Raw genomic sequence first — 22,647 nt, forward strand, 5'->3', positions numbered from 1 at the left:
ATTCATCTCCCTCTCCCTTGATCTCCCTCTCTTGCTGTCTCTATTCATCTCTCTCTCCCTTGATCTCTCTCTCTCTCTCTCTCTTGCTGTCTCTATTCATCTCTCTCTCCCTTTATCTCCCTCTCTTGCTGTCTCCCTTTATCTCCCTCTCTCTTGCTGTCTCTATTCATCTCCCTCTCCCTTTCTGTCTCTCCTTCTGTGTGATAAGAGGTGACCTGTGATGCTCCAGACACAGACCGCTCCAGATCATTCACAGCAGCACATCTTAGATCAGACAGACAGACAGACAGACAGACAGCACTACTGACAGACAGCACCACTGACAGACATATAGCATCACCTACGGCACGACAGACAGACAGACACCTGGGAGAGCAGCTGGCCTGCTGCCAACTGCAGGAGCAAGCAGGGCAAACTCAGAGAGAAACGAGGGAGAAAGAGAGGAGAGAGGGGGAGGGGGGGACACTAATCCTAAAAACACAGTGGTGCTTTTGGCTCTAGGCCTGTATTGCTGTCAAGTGTGGGTGTCAGAGGTTTAATACTTATGACATCCACACTGAAAAGCAGATCAGATCTCTCTCCCCTGAGGACTATATCCATGCACCAATGACAACCCAATTTCTCTGAACAGAATGAAAACCTACACCTGTAACCCTAACCTATACATAGCCATGATACTTCCTGGAAACACACTGCACACTGTATTGCAATTGTTGCTTTTTCAGGATAATATCTTTAGCATTAAGCTGTTAACCTTTGTGTTGTTTGTTCTGTCATTTCTGTTCCTGGTTGTAACATGGCTGCTACTAGCTATTAGCATGAACACATGAGCCTTTAGCACTGTTAGCGTAAACCCTTTCTAGCCCAATTCCTGCTCTTTCTGTTTGTTGTTTTTCTAGTTGTTTGAGTCTGTATCTGTGGTATGTGATGCAACTAGATAGCTAGACCCCCTAGTTGCGTCACATACCACAGATACAGACTCAAACAACTAGAAAAAAACAAACAGAAAGGGCAGGAATTGGGCTAGAAAGGGTTTATGCTAAAGGCTAATGTCTGGCTAATTTCATCTCCCCCCCCTTTTTTTCCTGTAGTCCACAGTCAGCTTCTTGGTCTTACTGACGTTGATGTGATGGGAGATAAAGACACTCAGTCTAGTATTATAATTGATCCGTCTCTCAGTATTAAATCTATGGGAGAACATTTCCATCAATGCCGGCTCGACAGGGCTCCCTTGAAAACAGCTGTTTTTGGACGAGACTTTATGACCACTATCCAATTTACACTCTGTAGTCAATTTAGAAGAAACAAATAAACAAATAATCAGACTCTTATCGACGCCACGTCGGCTGTTTTCAACCAGAGAAGTTGTTGCCTTCACTTTAAGCCATTGTGTGTTCATTAGAGACACTTCTGTGTGGATGCTGGCAGCTGTTTATCTTGGCACAGGTGCATGGCACTAGGATTAGCACACACAGTCCATGGCTCAGATAAGCACACACAGTCCATGGCTCAGATAAGCACACACAGTCCATGGCTCAGATAAGCACACACAGTCCATGGCTCAGATAAGCACACACAGTCCATGGCTCAGATAAGCACACACAGTCCATGGCTCAGATAAGCACACACAGTCCATGGCTCAGATAAGCACACACAGTCCATGGCTCAGATAAGCACACACAGTCCATGGCTCAGATAAGCACACACAGTCCATGGCTCAGATAAGCACACACAGTCCATGGCTCAGATAAGCACACACAGTCCATGGCTCAGATAAGCACACACAGTCCATGGCTCAGATAAGCACACACAGTCCATGGCTCAGATAAGCCAGGCCCAGTGGCTTAGAAATGTCTGACGGCTTTTACTGCCGCTGGGCTTGTTATCTGGCTTTCCCGGTTTTACTATCTGTTTTGGGACTTTAAAAAAAAACGAGATACTAGTTATTTTGACTATGACACACAACATGTCATGTGTCACTGTCACATGATTTAGAACAGACATATTTTGCTGTCTGGACCTCCTTTTCCCTCATGGAACCATCACTTCCCTCATGGAACCATCACTTCCCTCATGGAACCATCACTTCCCTCATGGAACCTCCTCTTCCCTCATGGAACCTCCTCTTCCCTCATGGAACCATCACTTCCCTCATGGAACCTCCTCTTCCCTCATGGAACCTCCTCTTCCCTCATGGAACCTCCTCTTCCCTCATGGAATCTCCTCTTCCCTCATGGAACCGCCTCTTCCCTCATGGAACCTCCTCTTCCCTTATGGAACCTCCTCTTCCCTCATGGAACCTCCTCTTCCCTTATGGAACCTCCTTTTCCCTCATGGAACCATCACTTCCCTCATGGAACCTCCTCTTCCCTCATGGAATCTCCTCTTCCCTCATGGAACCGCCTCTTCCCTCATGGAACCTCCTCTTCCCTTATGGAACCTCCTCTTCCCTCATGGAACCTCCTCTTCCCTTATGGAACCTCCTCTTCCCTCATGGAACCTCCTCTTCCCTCATGGAACCTCCTCTTCCCTCATGGAACCATCACTTCCCTCATGGATCATCCTCTTCCCTCGTGGAACCATCACTTCCCTCATGGAACCATCACTTCCCTCATGGAACCATCACTTCCCTCATGGAACCTCCACTTCCCTCATGGAACCTCCTCTTCCCTCATGGAACCATCACTTCCCTCATGGAACCTCCTCTTCCCTCATGGAACCTCCTCTTCCCTCATGGAACCATCACTTCCCTCATGGAACCTCCTCTTCCCTCATGGAACCTCCTCTTCCCTCATGGAACCATCACTTCCCTCATGGAACCTCCTCTTCCCTCATGGAACCTCCTCTTCCCTCATGGAACCATCACTTCCCTCATGGAACCTCCTCTTCCCTCATGGAACCTCCTCTTCCCTCATGGAACCTCCTCTTCCCTCATGGAACCATCACTTCCCTCATGGAACCTCCTCTTCCCTCATGGAACCTCCTCTTCCCTCATGGAACCTCCTCTTCCCTCATGGAACCATCACTTCCCTCATGGAACCTCCTCTTCCCTCATGGAACCTCCTCTTCCCTCATGTTGTTCATCAATACTGTATGAAGCCATAGTGTCCTTGACCGTATATGATGTCATTGTGTCCCTGACTGTGTATGATGTCATTGTGTCCGTGATCGTGTATGATGTCATTGTGTTGCCTGCCTCCTCTAAACTCTCTATTTTAATTATATTCTCAGCTGGAATGTCCTGAGTTAGTCCCCCGGTCCAGAGAACAACTCCCAGCATCAGCCAGTGCTGATGGGACCTGCTTCTCCACGATGAGTCTTCAAGATGGCGGCTGCGGCTATGCTAGCGACAATTTGGTGGCTAACACGGCCAGCGGCAGCATGCGGCGGCGCCTGGAGGACCAGGAGTTCACCCTGCGCATCTACCCGGGCGCCCTGGCCGAGGGCACCATCTACTGCCCCGTGGGCGCCCGCAAGAGCACCACTGCTGCCGAGGCCATCGAGCGCCTGCTGGAGCGTCTGAGCCTGGACCGTACCAAATGCTACGTGCTAGCCGAGGTGAAGGAGTTCGGCGGGGAGGAGTGGATCCTCAACCCCAGTGACTGCCCAGTCCAGCGGATGATGCTGTGGCCCCGCAACGCCCTAGAGAATCGCTGTGGCCTGGGCAGTGGGGAGGACTACCGCTTCCTTCTCCGAGAGAAGAACCTGGATGGCTCCATCCATTATGGAGGCAGTCTCCAGATGTGGCTGCGCGTGACAGAGGAGCGCCGCCGCATGGTGGAACGGGGTTTTCTGCCCCAGCCCGCAGGGGGCGAGCACCCGGCCGACCTGTGCGCTCTCCCTGAGCTGACGGAGCACGCCCTGCTGGAGAGCCTCCGCTCGCGCTTCCGGCAGGAGAAGATCTACACCTACGTCGGCTCCATCCTCATCGTCATCAACCCCTTCCAGTTCCTACCCATCTACAACCCTAAGTACGTCAAGATGTACGACAACCACGCTCTGGGAGACCTGGAGCCGCATATCTATGCTGTGGCGGATGTGGCCTACCACGCCATGCTGCAGCGACGGAGGAACCAGTGTATCGTCATCTCTGGAGAGAGCGGCTCGGGAAAGACCCAGAGCACCAACTTCCTGATTCATCACCTGACCGCCCTCAGCCAGAAGGGATTCGCCAGTGGGGTGGAGCAGATCATCCTGGGGGCGGGGCCTGTGTTAGAGGTAAGGTTGTGATTGGTTTGTTGACGGTCGTGGGGGGATAATGTGTGTGTGTGTGTGTGGGAGACTGCAACTCAGCATACACAAGAATGAATGTGATCGATGTGTTGTGAAATCTAGTTCATGCCAGCAGACTGTATTAACCTAGAAAGACAAGTAGAGATGCTGCATGTAAGGATAGAATATGTAAGGATATGTAAGGATAGAATATGTAAGGATAGAATATGTAAGGATGGTATATGTAAGGATATGTAAGGATAGAATATGTAAGCAGAGGATATGTAAGAATAGGATATGTAAGGATAGGATATGTAAGGATAGGATATGTAAGCAGAGGATATGTAAGAATAGGATATGTAAGGATAGGATATGTAAGCAGAGGATATGTAAGGATATGTCAGGATAGAATATGTAAGGATATGTAAGGATGGTATATGTAAGGATAGGATATGTAAGGATGGTATATGTAAGGATATGTAAGGATAGAATATGTAAGCAGAGGATATGTAAGCAGAGGATATGTAAGGATGGTATATGTAAGGATAGGATATGTAAGGATAGGATATGTAAGCAGAGGATATGTAAGGATATGTAAGCAGATGATATGTAAGCAGAGGATATGTAAGCAGAGGATATGTAAGGATATGTAAGGATAGGATATGTAAGCAGAGGATATGTAAGGATGGTATATGTAAGGATAGGATATGTAAGGATGGTATATGTAAGCAGAGGATATGTAAGCAGAGGATATGTAAGAATAGGATATGTAAGGATATAGGATATGTAAGGATAGGATATGTAAGCAGAGGATATGTAAGCAGAGGATATGTAAGCAGAGGATATGTAAGCAGAGGATATGTAAGGATAGGATATGTAAGGATAGGATATGTAAGCAGAGGATATGTAAGGATAGGATATGTAAGGATAGGATATGTAAGGATATGTAAGCAGAGGATATGTAAGGATATGTAAGGATAGGATATGTAAGGATATGTAAGGATAGGATATGTAAGCAGAGGACATGTAAGGATAGGATATGTAAGGATATGTAAGCAGAGGATATGTAAGGATATGTAAGGATAGGATATGAAAGGATATGTAAGGATAGGATATGTAAGCAGAGGATATGTAAGGATAGGATATGTAAGGATAGGATATGTAAGCAGAGGATATGTAAGGATAGGATATGTAAGCAGAGGATATGTAAGGATAGGATATGTAAGGATGGTAAACTTGCTGTTACCAGCTCAGCCCCATGCTAGCATGATAATTGTAATTAAGGCTATGATGAAATCACTGTCTCATCCCTCTTTACCCCATCCTTACCCACATGCAGTGACACCTCCTTGAGACTTGAAGTAACTGTAAATGAGACACATGATTGGCAGCTTGCTGACTGTGAGGCATAGGGAGATGATATGTCATGGTTACAAAGAGGAAGTGCATTATGAAAGCCCTGTAAATAGGTTGTTTCACTAGCAGCAGTATGTATTTTAAGCATGAGACGAAGCATGTCACTGTGGATTGTTTTGTATCCTGGATTGGGTCGTCTCGACATGGCAAAACCTATATTTATCTGCTATTGCAACATATGAGTTGACGCGTATATTATTGACCTAGGATCTGTGCTTGGACATTTTATAGTGTTTGAAAACCTTAATGCACCATTGCCTAATACAGATGGGATTCAGAGTCAATTATGGATTTTGGATTAGCGTTTTGATTTGGATGTATGAAAAGGCCAAGGACTACTAAAGGGCACACTCATTTTACATACAGTACCAGTCAAAAGTTTTGACACACCTACTCATTCAAGGGTTTTTCTTTATTTGTACTATTTTCTACATTGTAGAACAATAGTGAAGACATCAGAACTATGAAATAACACATACGGAATCATGTTGTAACCAAAAAAGTGTAGCCAAAAAAGTAGCCACCCTTTGCCTTGATGGCATTCTCTCAACCAGCTTCTGAGCACTTGTTGGCTGCTTTTCCTTCAATCTGTGGTCCAACTCATCCCAAACTATCTCAATTGGGTTGAGGTTGGATGATTATGGAAGCCAGGTCATCTGATGCAGCACTCCATCACTCTCCTTCTTGGTCAAGTAGCCCTTACACAGCCTGTTGGGTCATTGTCCTGTTGAAAAGCAAATGATAGTCCCAAGCGCAAAGCAGATGGGATGGCTTATCTCTGCAGAATGCTGTGGTAGCGATGCTGGTTAAGTGTAGCTTTAATTTGGTATCTTACATGTGTGATTTCTTGAAAGTTATATTTTTATAGTAATTTTTTTAACCATTTTTTAACCATTTTTTTTTTTTTTTTTCACTGGCTTTTGGCCAGCGCTAGCGTCCCACATATCCCAGAGAGGTTAAAGTAATGATGGACTGTCGTTTCTCTTTGCTTATTTGAGCTGTTCCTGCCATAATATGGACTTGGTCTTTTACCAAATAAGGCTATCTTCTGTACACCAACCTTACCTTACCTTACCTTACAACACAACTGATTGGCTCAAACACATTAAGAGGGAAAGCAATTCCACAAATTAACTTTTAACAAGGCACACCTGTTAATTGAAATGCATTCCAGGTGACTACCTCATGAAGCTGGTTGAGAGAATGCCAAGAGTGTGCAAAGCTGTCATCAAGGCAAAGGGTGGTACTTTGAAGAATCTCAAATGTAAAATATATTTTGATTTGTTGAACACTTTCTTGTTTACTACATGATTCAATGTGTTATTTCATAGCTTTGATGTCTTCATTATTATTCTACAATATTGAAAACAGTCAAAATAAAGAAAAACCCTTGAATGAGTAGGTGTGTCCAAACTTTTGACTGGTACTGTAAGTCTGAGTTGTGACGGCTTCTCAGTGCTTGTGACTGTTTATGTGATTGGCTGCGATGGGGACCTCTGTCGAGTTTTCAGCCCAGAGGGTTTGTTTTTCAGTGGCCATTTTGTCTGCCATGAGTCACGACACACCAACACTGCTGCGCATACGCTGAGGTCTTGGTAAAATGTGCACTCTCTCACGATGGAAATGACATGTGGACCTAATGCAGTTAAGCAGGCCTATACAGTGGGGCAAAAAAAGTATTTAGTCAGCCACCAATTGTGGAATAATTTGCAAATAAATTAATTAAAAATCCTACAATGTGATTTTCTGGATTTTTTTTCCTCTCATTTTGTCTGTCATAGTTGAAGTGTACCTATGATGAAAATTACAGGCCTCTCATCTTTTTAAGTGGGAGAACTTGCACAATTGGTGGCTGACTAAATACTTTTTTGCCCCACTGTATATGGTAAGTTGGGGATACGGGATACAGGTACGCTGAGGTCATGGTAAAATGTGCACTCTCTCACCATGTAAATGACATGTGGACCCTAATGCAGTTAAGCAGGCCTATATATGGTAAGTTGGGGACCTAATGCAGTTAAGCAGGCCTATATATGGTAAGTTGGGGCCCTAATGCAGTTAAGCAGGCCTATATATGGTAAGTTGGGGACCTAATGCAGTTAAGCAGGCCTATATATGGTAAGTTGGGGACCTAATGCAGTTAAGCAGGCCTATATATGGTAAGTTGGGGACCTAATGCAGTTAAGCAGGCCTATATATGGTAAGTTGGGGACCTAATGCAGTTAAGCAGGCCTATATATGGTAAGTTGGGGCCCTAATGCAGTTAAGCAGGCCTATATATGGTAAGTTGGGGACCTAATGCAGTTAAGCAGGCCTATATATGGTAAGTTGGGGACCTAATGCAGTTAAGCAGGCCTATATATGGTAAGTTGGGGACCTAATGCAGTTAAGCAGGCCTATATATGGTAAGTTGGGGACCTAATGCAGTTAAGCAGGCCTATATATGGTAAGTTGGGGACCTAATGCAGTTAAGCAGGCCTATATATGGTAAGTTGGGGACCTAATGCAGTTAAGCAGGCCTATATGTGGTAAGTTGGGGATACAGGAAACAGGAAATCATAAATCTGTTTTTACAATACTTTATTTGGGTCCAATCTTCCCGGAGATCTTCTGTTAAAAGAAAATAGACAAAAACGTACAGTTTTAAAATGTCTGGGAACCTTGTGATGGATCTTGTTAGCGCATAACTGTTGTTGTCTAAGGCTTATTTCCCACTGTTAGCATCCTCGAGGCGAGTAATATGTCACTGACCTCGTGTGAACCAGTAGATATTTGACATAGGTGAATCTGAACACCTCTCAGGCTCTCAATGCCAATGTGGCTGCTCTTTTATCTAAAAACCTGTTTTGATAAGAGTAAGGGTAATTGTAAACATGTTTGTTCATCAATCACCTTGCTGAGGGGTGGGAACTGAACTGCTGAGCTTCTGTGTGGAGGAAGAGGGGGAAGGGAAAGGGAGCAACACCAGGACCTTGTATCTGTCTCAGAGCAGGCATGTCCACTATCTCTCTGATGATAGCATCTCTGTCAATAGAACAAGCAGACTCATTGAGCCATATTAGACTGTGAAACTGAGCAGGAAGAGCAATAAATTAGTGAACAAATCATTAAGTTTATTTGATCTCTCTTTTAGAAGAAACCACATTCCTTACAATTAAAGTACTGTAAAAAAAAAAGAATAACTCAATGACAGTTAACCTGACTGTGTGCTTTTCTAGCCAATTGGTCTTCTAGGCCTACTTCCTGTTCTATAGGTAGACGATAACAACTTCCTGTTCTATAGGTAGACGATGACAACTTCCTGTTCTATAGGTAGACGATAACAACTTCCTGTTCTATAGGTAGACGATGACAACTTCCTGTTCTATAGGTAGACGATAACAACTTCCTGTTCTATAGGTAGACGATGACAACTTCTTGTTCTATAGGTAGAAGATGACACATTCTTGTTCTATAGTTAGACGATGACAACTTCCTGTTCTGTAGGTAGAAGATGACAACCTCCTGTTCTATAGGTAGACGATGACAACTTCCTGTTCTATAGGTGGAAGTCGACAACTTCCTGTTCTATAGGTAGAAGATGACAACTTCCTGTTTTATAGGTAGATGACGACAACTTCCCTTTTTATAGGTAAAATATAACAACTTCCTCTTTTCTAGGTAGAAGATAACAAGCCTTGAATAAAGTAGTCGGTAGTAATGACATTCAATTGGTCCCGTTAACCAGCTGAACATCCAGGTCTCTGTCCTTTGATAGACAGCAACCGTATGGATTGGAGAATGTATCACTCCGGATTTCCTCTAGGGCTAGGCCATATGGCCAAAATATCATAGTACCATTTATCTTCACATTTATGACGGTATTTGATGTTTTATATGACCTTAGGGTATGCAGATAAATTATAAGTGGGGCTTTCTTCATTCTGATTTGTTTTATACTGTTCAATCCGACCAACCAAAAAATGACTTTCTGCTTTGCCTGCACTCATTTGTTATTCATGCTTCACCGATTCCGCTTGGATTTAGAAGATACGAACACCTTGCTGATCTAGGCCTACACCAGCACTGCTATCAGGCTGCTACGTTGGCTAAGACTCTTTGTACATGTAGCTAGCCAGCTAACTAGCGATTAGCATTAGCGGGCTAACGTGATTTATTTTAGCCACAAATTGCTAAGAACAGACAAACTAGCTGTTTTCAGATGTAAGAAACACAAACTAATAGTGTAATTATAGAACATTTGTGTATTTATATTAAGAAGTAAAGTGATCGCCAACATCTTGTTGCCTGTGACCATGGAGCCGGAGTGAACGGCATGGTGACAGGGGCAGGTCTTGGGGAAGAGGCATGCAAGAGAAGACAGAGCGAGACTACTCAGGTAGTAAACGGAGTAAAGTATAAAAACAGACATTTAAACACGCCAGAGTGGTGTATCACATTTAACAAACCAAACGTTGAAATACCGTTATAAAAGTTTAAAGAAAAACACAAAACAGTCCATCAATACCGGTACATAGTCAAATACGGTCTACCGCCCAGCCCTAGTTTCCCATGGGTATAGATCTAGGATCAGCTTCCCCTCCCCCAATCCCAACTCAGGGGGCAACTTCACCCTACTCTAGGAGGTATCAGGGGCTGACTGTGAATACCCATGGGAAACTTGTGGCAGCAGGTGACCTAGTGGTTAGAGCGTTGGGCCAGTAACTGAAAAGTTGCTAGATCGAATCCCCGAGCTGATAAGGTAAAAATCTGTGGTTCTGCCCTTCAACAAGACAGTTAACCCACTGTTCCTAGGCTGTCATTGTGTAAATAAGAATTTGTTCTTAACTGACTTGCCTAGCTAAATAAAGGTTCAAAATATAACCTTAAGGCTTGACATTCTTTCCCCCACTGAGCTGGATCAGAGTGGAAAGCAGTTTGGGGTAAAAAGGTCACCGATTTACAACTACTAGAGTGACTCTTCTGGCCGGCCTCCATTATAGTCATGCCAATTACAGGCCTGTTTGCCTTAGTCGAATGCTCCTCTGACGGGTCTAGTTAATGTATAACTAGCTGCTGAGGTTGGAGTGCCCTGGGATAATATTAATTGTTTGCACTGTGAGATTGCTTATCGCCCAGTGTCGTTGGTTGTATGTTGGAGTTTTTAGGAGAGTTTTCTGTCAGCTGTGGCTTGTGTTGCTGATGCTAACTACCTCCTGGTGGTGCTTGTTAAGGGTGTTCATATACTACTCTTTACACATGAGGCAACAGGAAGCCTAGTGGTTAGAGCGTTGGGGCCAGTAACCGAAAGGTTGCTAGATCGAATCCCCGAGCTGACGAGGTGTAAATCTGTCGTTTTGCCCCTGAACAGGCAGTTAAACCCACTGTTCCTAGGCTATCATTGTGTAAATAAGAATTTGTTCTTAACTGACTTACCTAGTTAAATATATATATTTTTTAAATGAACCTATGCACTCATACACTTCTATCCTCTCCCCATCTCTCTCTGTATCCTCCCCCCTCTCTCTCTCTCTCTCCTCTCCCCCTTCTCTCTCTCTCTCTCTCTCTATCCTCTCCCCATCTCTCTCTCTCTCTATCCTCTCCCCATCTCTCTCTATCTCTATCCTCTCCCTCATCTCCCTCTCTATCTCTCTCTATCCTCTCCCCATCTCTCTCTCTCTCTCTCTCTCTCTCTATCTCTATCCTCTCCCCCATCTCTCTATCCTTTCCCCATCTCTCTCTATCTCTATCCTCTCTCTCTCTTTTCTCTCTCCCCGAACTATCTCTCTATCTCTCCCCGAACTCTCTCTCTCCCTCTCTCTCTATCTCTCCCCGAACTCTCTCTCTCTCTCTCTATCTCTCCCCGAACTCTCTCTCTATCTCTCCCCGATCTCTCTCTCTCTCTCCTCCATCTCTCTCTATATATATCTATCTCTCCCCATCTCTCTCTCTCTATCTCTATCCTCTCCCCCATCTCTCCCTCTCTTGCTCTCTCTCTCTCTATCCTCTCCCCATCTCTCTCTCTCTCACTATCTCTATCTATCTCTATCCTCTCCCCCATCTCGCTCTCTCTATCTCTATCCTCTCCCCCATCTCGCTCTCTCTATCTCTATCCTCTCCCCATCTCTCTCTCTCTCTCCTCCCCCTTCTCTCTCTCTCTCTCGATCTCTATCTTCTCCCCCATCTCTCTCTCTCTCGATCTCTATCTTCTCCCCCATCTCTCTCTCTCTCGATCTCTATCTTCTCCCCCATCTCTCTCTCTCTCTCTCGATCTCTATCTTCTCCCCCATCTCTGTCTCTCTCGATCTCTATCTTCTCCCCCATCTCTCTCTCTATCTTCTCCCCATCTCTCTCTCTCTATCTATCTCTATCCTCTCCCCAATCTCTCTCTCTCTCTCTCTGTCTCTCTATCTATCTCTATCCTCTCCCCCATCTCTCTCTCTATCTCTATCCTCTCCCCCATCTCTCTCTATCTCTCTCTCTCTCTCTCCTCCTCATTTTCTCTCCTTCATATTTCTCTCTCCTCACCTCCATTGCTCTCTCTCACTCTCTGGCTCTGGCTCTCTCCCTCCCCCTGTCCTGCAGAGCAATGTGTGTGCCCCCCTCCCCCCCACTTCACATTCTATTACAGTGTACTGTAGGTCAACTTCATCTCAGGCTGATGCCACATTACTCATCAGTGGGTATGCCTGCTACTTCGGTTTCCAGGCTAAATGGAACAGAAATATATGTATATACACACAGTACCAGTAAAGTTTGGACACACCTACTCATTTCCAGGGTTTTTCTTTATTTTTTACTATTTTCTACATTGTAGAATAATAGTGAAGACATTAGAACTAAGAAATAACACATATGGAATCATGTAGTAACCAAAGAAGTGTTAAACAAATCAAAATATATTTTATATTTAAGATTCTTCAATGTACCCACCCTTTGACTTGATGACAGCTTTGCACACTCTTGGCATTCTCTCAACCAGCTTCACCTGGAATGCTTTTCCAACAGCCTTGAAGGAGTTCCCACATACACTGAGCACCTGTTAGCTGCTTTTCCTTCACTCTGCAGTGCAACTCATCCCAAAGCCATCTCAATTGGGTTGAGGTTGGGTGATTGTCATCTAATTCAGCAATTCATCACTCTCCTTCTTGGTCAAATAGCCCTTACACAGCCTGGAGCTGTGTTTTGGGTCATTATCCTGTTGGAAAAACACATGAACCCACTTTGCACAAACCAGATGGAATGGCGTATCTCTGCAGACTGCTGTGGTAACACCTCAGAGCCTGGTTACTCTCTAGGTTTCTTACTAGGTTCCTGCATTTCTAGCCTACATTTACCTGCATTGTTTGCTATTTGGTGTTTTAGGCAGGGTTTCTGTAAAGCACTTTTAAGCATCTGCTGACGTTAAAAGGGCTTTGTAAATACATTTTATTTTATTTGATGATGTAAATAATAAATCCCAAATCTCTGAGAATAAGACATATCAAATCTCTCCTACAGTACAGAGTTCTTACAGAGGACAGGAGGGGTTTTATTGAACACGCTCTCTATTACCTCGGGTGCGCTAGGGAGTGCTTGGTGCTTGGTCAGTGAAGGATCATGTTTCCTTCTTTGTTGCCAGCTATTGTTGGTGAACATACAGTCCACATGGTTTCATAATCAGCTTTAACATTGTAGATAGATTGTGGCTTCTATCAATGTAATTGTCTGCATAAATTCCAATCCCCCATATATATATATATATATATATGGGGGATTGGAATTTATGCAGACAATTTTTTTTTTTAAATATAAGTTCCTTCTTCATTATTTTTCACCACCCCTCCCATAATTGGAGTAAAATAATGAACAACAACACTTAGGCTTCTACTTCCTGCTTATACATACTATATACATTTTACAGACACAGTATATTTTACATTAGTTATCTTTAGTTTGTTTTTCGGTCCCAGCCTTCTGCTACCCTCAACCCCCCCATCTAGGATAGCTAAGTGCTCCCCATTTCATAAGATTGGACAAAGCAAAACAGGCTGTCTCTGTGAGTGCTAGCGCTAGCTTGGTTTTGGCTAATCATTTACCTCCGTTCTCATGTGTTCTTGTTAGCACGTCTCTCCGTTAGCCATATCCCTAGCACACCACGCGCTCTCCAATGGGAGTCCAACGTCTGTCCCTTGGATTATACTCATCCCGCCTCTCTCTCTTTGTAACATTCCCCTTTTGTCCCTCTCAGGAAAACGTACAGTATACATATAACTTAGCAGATAGTGTACTAACAGTTGTTACATTAGCATAGCTTCGACAGGAAATAGACTGGACAATGTTCATTCAACACTGTATCGTTGTCTCCCTTAGCCGTCCTCTCGGTCTCGTTGCTCTTCTACAAGATGGTTGAAGTCTGATTTCTGGACACTTAACCATTTGTTGTGTCAACAAACACGGCTCATATTTTTTGAGGGGGTGGGTTATCATTGAAGACATGTAATCTCTTATTCGGCAGTACTGTACACAATCATCTTTGTTTTGTAATTCTACCGAGTGTATACGGTTCTTATCAGACTCAGGCGTGTATGTTGTGCAACCGGCATGAATTAAACAAATGTGTTATCACAGTCGACGTCTCCAACGGTCGCTGTTGTGTTGATGTGTAGTTATTCATGTGAGAGAACTGCTTGCTCGGTGTGGGAGTTCAGTAAGATCTCATCTCTTCAAAGATGTGGTGTTAAGTGGGGCTTGGAATTGACAGGGACCTCACTATACGATATTATCATGATGCTTAGGTGCCGATACGATATGTTCTACCGATTTGTATTGCAATTCGATATTCCAAACATATTTGCTCACTATATGTCTGCTGCAGAGAGACAAAAGAGCCATGAGAAAACTCGTTTTGATCAGTCTTGTAAATAAAAGGAGCTGAAAACATGTTGGCTTGACGTTTAAAAGGAAGATTGAGGCCAACCTATAGAAATCCTGGAGTTTGGCTCAGGTATAGCCGACTAGCGCTGGCTAACGTTAACTACATAGCAAAATAAAGGGAACCGATACTTGGAGTCATATAATCAATATAATATTATCAGAATTAATTTTGTGATACTCTGCTGTATCCAAATGCACACACCCACACAAACACAGCTAGAATGAAATGGCCCAGTGCAGGGAATTGATTGGCAAAATGGGCTTGATTTCATCTGGGCCTGCTAACTTGGTGACCGGCCAATCATATTCAGATGAGATTAAAGCTATTAGGCCTTTTAATTGGACAGCAGTTCCATCTGGGAATGACTTAGCGAATTGGATCTGCACTCTGCAGCGGTGACCTCACAAACTTTATCCAGTTAGCCTAGCTAGCTATCATCAATCAAGCTAATACTTTATCCAGTTAGCCTAGCTAGCTATCATCAATCAAGCTAATACTTTATCCAGTTAGCCTAGCTAGCTATCATCAATCAAGCTAATACTTTATCCAGTTAGCCTAGCTAGCTATCATCAATCAAAGTTGTCTTTTGGTGCTATTGTAAAACACTCTTTTCTTTTTCAAAAGGGAAGGGTAATTTGTTTTAAATCTGCGTTAAACATATTGTAAGGTCTGTAGAAGTCTCTTGTTTCTGCTGCTCAGAATGAGCATGTAGCATTATGTGACCTTTTGAAGGACCACCTGTCAGGCTCCAACAAAGCTGCTTAATCTCTGATAGGCCAGTCCCAACACACCCACAGCTCGTTGTCATGGTCACCCAGCAGTTTTACTGGAATCCAGAAACAAATACAGCTTCCTTCCTTTGTGCCTCAAGCGGTCTGAATACTAATTGCAGTATAGATTAAAGTAAATGCTGGAGCTGTGTTTGACTGTAGTTATGATTTCTACTAGAAACAGTGTGCAATGAGAAATTAGTGCAGTAGTGTCACGCCTTGAGAAGAACGAACAGGGCTGTCACACTGACATGATTGCTCCAGAATGGTGTCTGCTGGACCGTGTTGTGCCACGCCTGACTCGAAGAGCCGGTATGTTTTGGCACGGGCCACGATACTCGAGGGAAGAAACGCTGAAAAGAGTTAGAGAGAGCTAAAGAGAGAGTGGGAGAGAGGGAGAGATGAAAAGAGAGGAGAAAGGGAGATAAAAGAGAGGGAAATGTAAAGAGAGGGAGAGGGACGGAGGGAGGGAGAGATGGAGAAGGAGGGAGGGAGATATAACGGGAGGGATAAAGAGGGAGGGAGGGAGAGATAACGGGAGGGAGGGAGGGATAACGGGAGGGAGGGATAAAGAGAGGGAGAGGGAGAGATAACAGGAGGGAGGGAGGGATAAAGAAAGGGAGGGAGAGGGAGGGAGAGATAACGGGAGGGAGGGAGGGATAAAGAAAGGGAGGGAGAGGGAGGGAGAGATAACAGGAGGGAGGGAGGGATAAAGAAAGGGAGGGAGAGGGAGGGAGAGATAACGGGAGGGAGGGAGGGAGAGATAACGGGAGGGAGGGAGGGATAAAGAAAGGGAGGGAGAGGGAGGGAGAGATAACAGGAGGGAGGGAGGGATAAAGAAAGGGAGGGAGAGGGAGGGAGAGATAACGGGAGGGAGGGAGGGATAAAGAGAGGGAGGGAGGAAGGGAGAGATAACGGGAGGGAGGGAGGGAGACTAGACATTGATTCATATTTCCAGACTCGCCAGGCTAGACATTGATTCATATTTCTCACAACAGACTCCGTCTGGGGTAAAAGCAACAACAGTGGGTTCTGTGACCCTCAATGGTTTTTGTGCACATGTTTCTGAATCACAGATTCAATGGTAACATCTGGGTCATTGAAAAGTGGGCCTGTTGAACACAATAGATGACACAATCTGAATCAACATGTATTTATTCACTGCACTTCTTTCTAAAACACAACTCTTTCTACACTCGGGAAACCGTCAGGTTTCAACAGGCCCGACACAAGGTCTCTCAAACAAATCCTTTTATATACAGTCAAATTCAAACTGTCAATAGCCTTTGAAACAAGGCAGTGTAATGAACCACACAGATATGCTATTGAGATTGTCCCCTGTTCTGATTGGTTAGAGAGGGGGAAGTGAAACGCAGTGGAGTGGTCGAACCAGTCTCTTCACCACGCACAGCCCTAGACCAGCAGGTGTTGCTGGCCCTAGGATATGTCGTTTAGAGGGAAGTGTCTGCGTGTGTCTTTGTGTGTGTGTGTGTGTCTGTGTGTGTGTGTCTTTGTGTGTGTGTCTGCGCGTGTGTGTGCGTCTGTGTGTGTGTGTGTGTGTGCGTCTGTGTGTGTGTGTGCGTGTGTGTGACCATTCTATAGCAGCTGTAATAGACCCCCTGTAGAATAATAGATGTACGAGCTATAGCACTATACAGAACCAGAGCTGTACCTCTGACAGCATCACTTCCCCCTGTCTCTCCCAGCAGCAGCAGCAGCATCACTTCCCCCATCTCTCCCAGCAGCAGCAGCAGCATCACTTCCCCTGTCTCTCCCAGCAGCAGCATCACTTCCCCCTGTCTCTCCCCCAGCAGCATCACTTCCCCCTCCCAGCAGCAGCATCACTTCCCCGTCTCCCAGCAGCAGCATCACTTCCCCCTGTCTCTCCCAGCAGCCACTTCCCCCTGTCTCTCCCAGCAGCAGCATCACTTCCACTGTCTCTCCCAGCAGCAGCAGCATCACTTCCACTGTCTCTCCCAGCAGCAGCATCACTTCCACTGTCTCTCCCAGCAGCAGCATCACTTCCCCTGTCTCTCCCAGCAGCATCACTTCCCCTGTCTCTCCCAACAGCAGCATCACCATCCCCTGTCTCTCCCAGCAGCAGCAGCATCACTTCCCCCCGTCTCCCAGCAGCAGCAGCAGCATCACTTCCCCCGTCTCTCCCAGCAGCAGCAGCATCACTTCCCCCGTCTCTCCCAGCAGCAGCATCACTTCCACTGTCTCTCCCAGCAGCAGCAGCATCACTTCCACTGTCTCTCCCAGCAGCAGCATCACTTCCACTGTCTCTCCCAGCAGCAGCATCACTTCCCCTGTCTCTCCCAGCAGCATCACTTCCCCTGTCTCTCCCAACAGCAGCATCACCTCCCCTGTCTCTCCCAGCAGCAGCAGCATCACTTCCCCCGTCTCTCCCAGCAGCAGCAGCGGCATCACTTCCACTGTCTCTCCCAGCAGCAGCATCACTTCCACTGTCTCTCCCAGCAGCAGCATCACTTCCCCTGTCTCTCCCAGCAGCATCACTTCCCCTGTCTCTCCCAACAGCAGCATCACCTCCCCTGTCACTCCCAGCAGCAGCATCACTTCCCCCTGTCTCTCCCAGCAGCAGCATCACTTTCCCCTGTCTCTCCCAGCAGCAGCATCACTTCCTCCTGTCTCTCCCAGCAGCAGCAGCAGCATCACTTCCCCATCTCTCCCAGCAGCAGCAGCAGCATCACTTCCCATGTCTCTCCCAGCAGCAGCAGCATCACTTCCCCTGTCTCTCCCAGCAGCAGCATCACTTCCCCCTGTCTCTCCCAGCAGCAGCATCACTTCCCCCTGTCTCTCCCAGCAGCAGCATCACTTCCCCCTGTCTCTCCCAGCAGCAGCATCACTTCCCCTGTCTCTCCCAGCAGCAGCAGCATCACTTCCACTGTCTCTCCCAGCAGCAGCAGCATCACTTCCACTGTCTCTCCCAGCAGCAGCATCACTTCCACTGTCTCTCCCAGCAGCAGCATCACTTCCCCTGTCTCTCCCAGCAGCATCACTTCCCCTGTCTCTCCCAACAGCAGCATCACCTCCCCTGTCTCTCCCAGCAGCAGCAGCATCACTTCCCCCGTCTCTCCCAGCAGCAGCAGCAGCATCACTTCCCCCGTCTCTCCCAGCAGCAGCAGCATCACTTCCCCGTCTCTCCCAGCAGCAGCATCACTTCCACTGTCTCTCCCAGCAGCAGCAGCATCACTTCCACTGTCTCTCCCAGCAGCAGCATCACTTCCACTGTCTCTCCCAGCAGCAGCATCACTTCCCCTGTCTCTCCCAGCAGCATCACTTCCCCTGTCTCTCCCAACAGCAGCATCACCTCCCCTGTCTCTCCCAGCAGCAGCAGCAGCATCACTTCCCCCGTCTCTCCCAGCAGCAGCAGCGGCATCACTTCCCCGTCTCTCCCAGCAGCAGCATCACTTCTCCCTGTCACTCCCAGCAGCAGCATCACTTCCCCCTGTCTCTCCCAGCAGCAGCATCACTTCCCCCTGTCTCTCCCAGCAGCAGCATCACTTCCCCCTGTCTCTCCCAACAGCAACAGCATCACTTCCCCTTTCTCTTCCAGCAGCAGCATCATTTCCCCCATCTCTCCCAGCAGAAGCAGCAGCTTCACTTCCCCATCTCTCCCAGCATCACTTCCCCTGTTTTTCCCAGCAGCAGCATCACTTCCCCAGTCTCTCCTAGCAGCAGCATCACTTCCTGTCTCTCCCAGCAGCTTTACCTCCTCGCCTCTCCCAACAGCATCACTTCCACTGTCTCTCCCAGCAGCAGCAGCATCACTTCCCCTGTCTCTCCCAGCATCACTTCCTGTCTCTCCCAGCAGCTTTACTTCCTCGTCTCTCCCAGCAGCATCACTTCCTGTTTCTCCCAGCAGCTTTACTTCCTCATCTCTCCCAATAGCAGCAGCAGCATCACATCCTGTCTCTCCCAACAGCATCACTTCCTCTGTTCTGTTCTCTTCTCCTCTTCTCCTCTCCTCCTTTCTCCTCTTCTCTCCTATCTCCTCTCCTCCTTTCTCCTCTTCTCTCCTCTCCTCCTTTCTCCTCTCCTTTCTCCTCCTCTCCTCTCCTCTCCTTTCTCCCTCCTCTCCCTCTCTCTCTCTCCTCTCCTCTCCTCTCCTCCTCTCCTCTCCTCTCCTCTCCTCTCCTCTCCCTCTCTCCTCTCCTCTCCTCCCTCTCCCTCCTCTTCTCCTCTCTCTCTCTCTCTCCTCCTCTCCTCTCCTCTCTCATCTTCTATGTTTCTGGGTTGGTATGTGGGATAGAGCTCAGATGAAATGGGGGGGGAGCGTAAGAGGGAGTGAGAGAGATCTGATGAAGAGGAGAATAAGTGGGGAGGGGCGATTCAGTTTCAGGGGCTAGTGAAATGTTGATGAGTTTTCAATGCAGTCAAAATCATTCTGTTTATTCTGGTAAATGTGTCCAACTAGAACCATTCCCTTCCTTTCAGAATCACCATGACCTTTGACCCTTTACCATGCTACTGTATACAAGTACCCCCTCCCTGGTCCGTCGCCTGTCACCATTTAACCCCCTTGTAAACCAATAGGCCAGGAATGTCTTTGAAACGCTGACTTCCGTCACTCCATAAAGCTCTTTAACAAGTCGGTGCCTTTAACATTTCCTTGTACGTCCTTCTAGTAAACACCTCCATGGCCTCTGTGTTAGACACTGTTGTTATTGTCCGTAGGTTTTTATTTAGGATGACGTGAGTTACATTGACACAGTGAGTGTGCTGTAAGGTCCTGAGTGGTCTGTGTGTGTGTGTTGGTTTTGGGATGTGGTCTGTTTTACAGTAGCCAGTCGTTATGTTCTCGTTGGAACTGTGCATTCCTTCGGGATCGCTGGTCGCCCCTGTGGTAAAAAATAGGCTGTGTTTCTTAAACGAATGGGACTGTACCCAGAGTCGTGGTCCCTCCATATGTGGACAGAGACATGGAGACAGACACGTGTCAGACAGACAGACATGGAGACAGACACAGAGACAGACACGTGTCAGACAGACAGACATGGAGACAGACACAGAGACAGAAACGTGTCAGACAGACAGACATGGAGACAGACACGTATCAGACAGACAGACAGACACGTATCAGACAGACAGACAGAAATGGAGACAGACACAGAGACAGACACATATCAGACAGACAGACACAGAGACAGACACGTATCAGACAGACAGACAGACACGTATCAGACAGACAGACATGGAGACAGACACGTATCAGACAGACAGACAGAAATGGAGACAGACACATATCAGACAGACAGACACAGAGACAGACACGTGTCAGACAGACAGACATGGAGACAGACACGTATCAGACAGACAGACAAAGAGACAGACAGACATGGAGACAGACACGTATCAGACAGACAGACAGACATGGAGACAGACAGACAGACATGGAGACAGACAGACAGACACGGAGACAGACACGTATCAGACAGACAGACACGGAGACAGACACGTATCAGACAGACACAGAGACAGACACATATCAGACAGACAGACATGGAGACAGACACGTATCAGACAGACAGACATGGATACAGACACATATCAGACAGACAGACACGTATCAGACAGACAGACATGGATACAGACACATATCAGACAGACAGACATGGAGACAGACACGTATCAGACAGACAGACATGGAGACAGACACGTATCAGACAGACAGACACGTATCAGACAGACAGACATGGAGACAGACAGACATGGAGACAGACAGACACATTTCAGACAGACATGGAGACAGACAGACAGACAGACATGGAGACAGACAGACATGGAGCCAGACACGTATCAGACAGACAGACATGGAGACAGACACGTGTCAGACAGACAGACATGGAGACAGACACATGTCAGACAGACACATGGAGACAGACATGGAGACAGACGTGTCAGACAGACATATGGAGACAGACAGACACATTTCAGGCAGACACAGATGCAGAGACAGACAGACACATTTCAGACAGACATGGAGACAGACAGACACAGAGACACGTTTCAGAAAGACAGACATAGAGACAGACACGGAGATAGACTCATATCAGACAGACAGACAGACAGACATGGAGACGGACAGACAGACACGGAGACAGACAGACACGGAGACAGACAGACACGGAGACAGACAGACACGGAGACGGACAGACACGGAGACGGACAGACACGGAGATGGACAGACACGGAGACAGACAGACACGGAGACAGACAGACATGGAGACAGACACGGAGACAGACAGACATGGAGACAGACACGGAGACAGACAGACATGGAGACAGACAGGTTTCAGACAGACATCCAGACACCCAGACAGACAGACACCCAGACAGACAGACACCCAGACAAACAGACACCCAGACAGACAGACAGACACCCAGACAGACAGACAAACAGACACCCATAAAGACAGACAGTCACCCAGACAAACAGACACCCAGACAGACAGACAGATAGACAGACAGACATCCAGACACCCAGACAGACAGACAGACACCCAGACAGACAGACAAACAGACACCCATAAAGACAGACAGACACCCAGACAAACAGACAGACAGACAGACAGACAGACAGACAAACAGACACCCAGACAGACAGACAAACAGACACCCAGACAGACAAACAGACACCCAGACAGACAGACAGACATACAGACACCCAGACATACAGACAGACAGACAGACAGACAAACAGACACCCAGACACAGACAGACAGACAGACAGACAGACAGACAGACAGACAGACAGACAGACAGACAGACAGATAGACAAACACGTTTCAGAAAGACAGACATAGAGACAGACACGGAGATAGACTCATATCAGACAGACAGACAGACATGGAGACGGACAGACAGACATGGAGACAGACAGACATGGAGACAGACAGACAGACACGGAGACAGACACGTATCAGACAGACAGACACGGAGACAGACACGTATCAGACAGACACAGAGACAGACACATATCAGACAGACAGACATGGAGACAGACACGTATCAGACAGACAGACATGGATACAGACACATATCAGACAGACAGACACGTATCAGACAGACATACATGGATACAGACACATATCAGACAGACAGACATGGAGACAGACACGTATCAGACAGACAGACATGGAGACAGACACGTATCAGACAGACAGACACGTATCAGACAGACAGACATGGAGACAGACACGTGTCAGACAGACAGACATGGAGACAGACAGACACATTTCAGACAGACATGGAGACAGACAGACAGACAGACATGGAGACAGACAGACATGGAGCCAGACACGTATCAGACAGACAGACATGGAGACAGAC

General features: G+C 46.6%; 1 protein-coding gene across 4 annotated transcripts in view; it reads left to right on the top strand.

Annotated features, from left to right (window-relative positions):
* LOC112258223 (unconventional myosin-IXAa-like) overlaps positions 1-22,647 on the top strand; it is a 322,882-nt gene that overhangs the window by 111,321 nt on the left and 188,914 nt on the right. For all 4 annotated transcript variants that reach the window (XM_042325783.1, XM_042325696.1, XM_042325721.1 and 1 more), the window contains exon 2: positions 3,232-4,218. In XM_042325783.1, coding sequence (XP_042181717.1) covers positions 3,313-4,218 — 906 coding nt within the window. In that variant the 5' untranslated portion in view covers positions 3,232-3,312. The remainder of the gene's footprint in view (positions 1-3,231; positions 4,219-22,647) is intronic.

This window comes from Oncorhynchus tshawytscha, linkage group LG01 (genome assembly GCF_018296145.1).
Source record: "Oncorhynchus tshawytscha isolate Ot180627B linkage group LG01, Otsh_v2.0, whole genome shotgun sequence".
Lineage (NCBI taxonomy): Eukaryota > Metazoa > Chordata > Actinopteri > Salmoniformes > Salmonidae > Oncorhynchus > Oncorhynchus tshawytscha.